The sequence below is a fragment of the Pterocles gutturalis genome, unplaced genomic scaffold (genome assembly GCF_000699245.1).
Source record: "Pterocles gutturalis isolate BGI_N339 unplaced genomic scaffold, ASM69924v1 scaffold23905, whole genome shotgun sequence".
Taxonomy (NCBI): domain Eukaryota; kingdom Metazoa; phylum Chordata; class Aves; order Pterocliformes; family Pteroclidae; genus Pterocles; species Pterocles gutturalis.
Window position 1 is genome coordinate 65,784 of NW_010138960.1, and position 6,000 is coordinate 71,783.

Genomic DNA, 6,000 nt, shown 5'->3' on the forward strand with positions numbered 1-6,000 from the left:
TAGGTATATTCATTACAGAAAAACAAAATAGATGCATGGCTAAACATAGGACAAGAGTGAAGGCCTTTAAATGGAAGATTAGTTAAGATAGACTAATGCAAAGTGACTCTAGCTCTGTTGGTTTGCATACTGATAATATGTAAGCATTTACCTACCAGACTAGAAAAAATTTTGGCGTTGTGTTGTCTAATGGAAAATAAAATGTCCCTTTTATTGTTCCAGACAGGGTGTTTTTAGGGGCCAGTTTTGGTTCAGAATTCAGTCTGCTTATCCTGATTTATACTGGAACTCTTTAATTGGTGTCTATTTTGTCTCATGTCATTGCAGGAAATAAAACCTAATAATGCAACCATTCAATAAATCTTAGGCTTATAGTCTTAAAGATTACCATTTTATTGCTGTCTTAAAACAACTCTGCTACCTGTGAAGAAGTCTCATTCAGTTATCTAAAACCTTTGTCATTTTCCGCTTTTTAGAGAAGATGCTGTTCTGCGACAAAAATGCTCCCTGGTTGGTAGTGTATCATTCAGCAATTACACCAAAGGAAGTTCTGAAATTTTTTAGCTAGTCTGAATCTCCTGGATGAATTAGAGGTGTTTTAAAATACTGTCTTGCCAAAATTGCCCCCTAGGATATTCTTTCAAAAAAATTTCTCCCTCTGTTCCTCCTTTAGCTTTGTAGCAGAGGCTACTTATTTTAACCCCAGACAAGGCTATAGATATATTTTGCTTTTCAATTTTAAAGTTTGCAGATTTTCAGTCCATAAGTTAACATTACTTATAATGCCACTGGAAGAGTGCAGGAGAAAAATCTCGAATTCACACACTTCAGCTGTGTTTTTTTTTAAACACAAATCCATTGTTTTCTTCAAGGCATTGAAACACAATGATTTTCGGCATCTCTTTTTAAAATACAAAATAAAAACCCACCCCACTAACAGAAAAAACATACCATATGTATTGAACAATAGGGACTAATTGCACAAGGACCAGATGTTCTCAACTTTTGCAGAAGTCAGTAAATGTTAATATGGTGCAAAGCATCTGGAGATCCTCATTTACGTGGAGGATCTGTTCTAAAGGTAGAGACTGTTTTGGAATTCCTCTTGCACATAAAAATTTTCTCTTCTTGCATATCAAAATTCTCTTCTATATAGAACAAAAATCTTGTATTTAAAAGATATCTGTAAAAACAGGTAGTATATGTCTACCTACTGTGTTTTCCCTAAGTGCAAAAACTTTTATGATCAGTGTCTTGTGGAGTCATAGGTACATACACATCAGTGCAGTAAAATTGGTGGGATGGGGACAAGGAGAAGCATCTGCTTACACTGTGTTCAGCTGAGTGCATTTAAGGAGCCGGTAAACCCTGAAGAGATTTTTTTTTTTTCCTTTCCCCCGCCATAGCATGCTATGCAGAGAGTGTTTTGCCAGCATGTTAAATGTTAAGTCATAACCTGTTAGTTGCTGTCCTGTGAAATTACTTCACTTTGGTTAATAAATTTCTGCTGGGGGGCGGGAATCCACTCTGTGCCAGACAGTGGAAACGTAGAAGTAGCTTAGAAAGCATTTGGTCATTTGTTAAGGTGGTTGTTTCATATTATTTGGCATAATATATTCCGCTGCCCTGCTGCTTGTCTTCCAGGGGTTGCGGTGGCCCCTTCCTCCCCCCGCCCTGCCCAGCCCTGCCTGGCATGGCAAATGTGCTCCCAGTCACATGGCAGAGCCCTGGCCACACACTTGTGCATTCTCCTCATTGCAGGGCGGCTGGATCTGGCTCTGCCCCCCCTCTCCTATCCCTCTATTTGCCTTGGAGCAATTCATTTTGCAGTTATTGAATTTCTTTGGAGAGTTATTTTCATACAGAGAGCATCACAGCACCTCTGGATCTTGATAGCATTTCTACATAAGGAGAAAGAAGCTTTGTGTTAGTAATTACCTAACATTGTCAGGAGCTGACTGCAGGCCTCTTTCTAGTGATAACAGAATAACCACATAATGTAGCTTTATAGCACATGATTAATAGAAAATAATTACACACCCTACAAAGGGATGCAATATTTCTTATAAATTGACTACAATGGTTTCCCGTAGATTAAAGGACTCTTCATTATTTTATCAGTCCTTCTGAAGTATAGTCGCTTGCCTATGTTAGCGATGTTAAGCGCTGAATGCAGTGAGGGATACCAGATGGTAAACCCAGTGGTACCTGAGATCTGAAGCTGGTGCCTGTAAAAGCACCGTGCTTCCCAACTCTTAAGAATTCATATAAAACTCCTAAGTGTATTCATATCCTTCTGCATATTTATCATTATTTCCCACAAATGTGGGCTTTAGACTTTTAATCTACGCATCTTAAGCAGCAGTTACAGACATATGGACCTCACAACACTAGTGTATTAATTACATTATATTGCTATGAAGGAGTTTATAATTTATAACATTGATAGAAACAATACATCAATTTGGATTTTTTTAATGTGACATCAAGAAAGGACTGCGGGTGACTGCTTATCTGCCTGACTAGTAAGCACTCTTTTGTAGTACTGAGGACAGAAAGGAGTGGTTAGGAGTTTAAAGAGAAAAGTCTGTACTTTAATCAGTTTAAAAGGGAGTGCTATCTAATTATTCTAAAACCTGCGAATAAAGTTTTCTGTTCTTGTCAGCCAGGCATCTGCATTATATTTTTGTACAGACTTCTATAGACTGCAGATAGTTTAATTGGGATTCATGTTGCTCTTGAGACCCATGCAAAGAGTGGTAATGTAAAGTAAAAGCTTCTGTGGTGCAATGTTGTTTCTGTGGTATAATGGTTGCAGTGAATCCTTAATTTAGTTTACTAGTCTGTTACATCAACATTCATTTCATCTTCTCACTTAGCTTCATGCCAGAGCAGTAAGTAGTGTACTAGTAAGCAGCAAAACCCAGAAAGTTTTCAAAACAGCAGCATGCTTTTCATTTTGTTTGAGGTATCTGAATTGTTTCTTTAAAACCAATTATTTCTAAGTTCTTGTAGTGTTGCTAAGTGGAACATTTTCAATGGATAATGTAGTCCACAGGCTTTTTCTATGCCATTTGTCATATGCAACTTAATGACCGTTTAACTAAGCAACTTCCCTCGTTTCATGTATTGTTTGCTTTTTTGGCTGATGTTTAGCAAAACTTGTTTAATCACTCTTGTCAGTCACTTCATGAGTTCCATGTAGCAGCTTAAAATCTTTTGTTACTTTCTCTTGAAGAGATTTATTGCTGAGATTCCAGTAGTATACGTGAGTACTGCTCTTTTCAGCAATTTCCCACTTTAGTCTAGAAATCCAGTTTGTGTATTTAACCAGTGTATTGTGAGATAAAATACAATCTTTAAGCAGGCTGATCTGGAACATTATAAAGCTCAGCACCAGGGTTTTATTAGCCTTTCAGGATTTGGGGTGTAACATGTGCCTGAATGGGAAAGGTTATGTGAGGTTCTTAACTTCTGTGGAGAGCAGTGTGCACTGAAGATCAGGTTCAGGTACCTCTAAGACTTTCAGACCAGACCCATCCCAGCAGCCTGTTCTGCAGCAGAAGGTGGAAGAAAGTGGAATTATTTTTACAGCTTTCTAGTTTGTGTGTTCATGTCATAAATGAAGGTTTTCCTGCTGCTTTTTATGTGGATTTTCTTCAAATCACACTTACTGCAGTACTTTATGGATGGTAGGATAGAATCTTTTAAATCACCAAGTCACTGTGAAGAGAAGGAAGAAAATGTTTAATTTAAGACTAGTGTTCAGCCTTCCACAATAAGAAAATAAAAAAGTGTGTGTGTCTGCATGTAAGTGTGCTTAGGGGAGAAAAAAAAAAAAAAAAAAAGAGAAAGCCTGGGCCCACATGAAAGTGGGCCATCAACAGGGCTTCATCTAGTTAAGCACAGGGAGAGCTGAGTACACTAAGCACCTCATAGGACCCTAGAGGACGCTCCACCAGGCCAAATATGCCAGCAGCAAATCATTATAGCTCAGGCTCTAATGAAACTCCATTAACCCTTAAGCTCCACTTGACTATTTATAACTGAAGAACTTTATCTACAGTCAAAATAATAGTTTATAATGTCATCTCAGTAGGACCCATTAATTCAAAATCCTACAGCCTTTTGCTCTCCTTGTCAGAAGAGCAGCGTAGCAGGAAGCAGATGTTGCTTATCAGAGATATCTGTGCATTTTGTATTTTCCATGTTTGTTCCAGAGTAATTTCTGTTTTACTAATCATTCAATTTTGAATGGGGTCTCTGTTTTAATAATGCTTCATTTGTAACTCAATATATGTGTGTGTGCAATTTCAGCTGTTACAATTTATTGAACCGCTGTTAGGATTGATCTTAAAATATTTACCTCATAGGAAAAAAAATTAAATTTGGATCCCACAATACTCTTACTTGGTATTGCTTTTGGGAGGTATTATTTCTTTAAACTATTATAATTCATTTTGTTTCATATTTATCTCACTAAGCCTAAACAAATTTCAAACAAAAGTACATTAGTCATCTGTCAGACATATGAGATCTGCCATAGAATTTTCTGCAAGCCTAAAGCAATAGTAGACTTTGTCCGTAGAAAGAGATTATGTATTAGATATATGGTGTTCCTTTCACATTTGAGCGTAGTATTTAAAATAAGTTGATTGTAAGTTTCTTAGAGTTTGGCCTCGTGATACTGAAGGAATTCCAGTTGATTTTTATATGTCAACATTGTGCTATTAGACTTTAGTTAAAAGATAAGATTTTTATGTTTGACATGAATGAAGGATGGAGAGGTCAGCTATTTTTAGTAGGTGTTATAGAGAAGCGTGGGCATAATGAAGAAATTTTCCTGAGTGTGCCTGGCCTTTTTAAAATTTAACTTCTGCCTTTGCCTAACTCTGCATGTGAATGCCTCTAACAAAAAGATATGATGTTTTAATTTTCAGTTGAAATTATTATAACTGTATATAAATAGAGAAAGCACCCATAAGGAGCTGCATACAAAACTCTATTGCATTTATATCAGACTAAAGGTTAATATTGCATATTGTTTTCAATTAGGAGTACAATAGATTTGGCTGGTGGGTAGGAGAAATGAAGGGAACCATTGGCTTGGTGCCTAAAGCCTACATAATGGAGATGTATGATATTTGAGAGGCCTGGGTAAGTACATTTTAATCCAATCTTCTGTAATGGCTTATGTGTTCCCTTGTTCTCTGTTTCATAAGTATTTCTTTCCTGGAACCTTTGTAGGAGTCCTGCTAACATAAAGATTATGTCAAAATATATTGAAGGTTCGATTAAAACATTTTTTTCTGTGATTCTGTATGAAATATTAAACCACAATGTATAAGAGATGACGTATTTTATAACTACGTTCCTTTTCCAGTTTTTTTTTTTTGTTTGTAAAATAAAATTGGTGTGCTTTCTAGTTAGTTTTGTTACTTTAGTAATTATGTATGTATCTGTCAGTGCAGAAAACTGTGGAAGGGGATAGATACTTGGAGTGGGTTTGATATGCATGTTTGAAATTTTTTTGGTTAATGAGGAACTTTCAACTTTCCTCTTCCTAATCAGGAGAAATCTGCACTTGAAATCAAGAGTGGTATGCAGCTGCAGTTTACAGACCCAGCCTATGAAAGAAGATTCTGCCGTACACGTTTTGTGGTTTCAGCGAATGTAGTCAGATGGTTGCCTTGTGTATATTAAACATTAAAAACTGTAATTGATCATAATTCTGCGGAAATGTTCTTCTTAGCCACTTTTTATGGAATTGTAATGCTAGGAAATGAAATAGATAGTCATTAACATATGGGACACAAGCAGCCAAATAGTGCCTGTTGCTTTTTTCTTAAGCAGTGCCCTGTGTATCTGTAGGTTTATGTTCTTTCAGGGAATTTCGCTATGTTTTCCTGTTCCTTAGATTTGGAAAAATCAAGCTGAACTTTGAAAGTGGAAAACAATTACTCATTTCATGCGTGTGTTAAACTTTTAGTGCTCACTGTA

General features: G+C 36.5%; 1 protein-coding gene across 1 annotated transcript in view; it reads left to right on the forward strand.

Annotated features, from left to right (window-relative positions):
- Positions 1–5,148, forward strand: part of SKAP2 (src kinase associated phosphoprotein 2) — a gene marked incomplete at its 5' end in the record, with an annotated part of 47,716 nt that extends 42,568 nt beyond the window's left edge. The window contains one exon of the mRNA XM_010083209.1: positions 5,056–5,148. Coding sequence (XP_010081511.1) covers positions 5,056–5,148 — 93 coding nt within the window. The remainder of the gene's footprint in view (positions 1–5,055) is intronic.
- Positions 5,149–6,000: the final 852 nt, after the last annotated feature.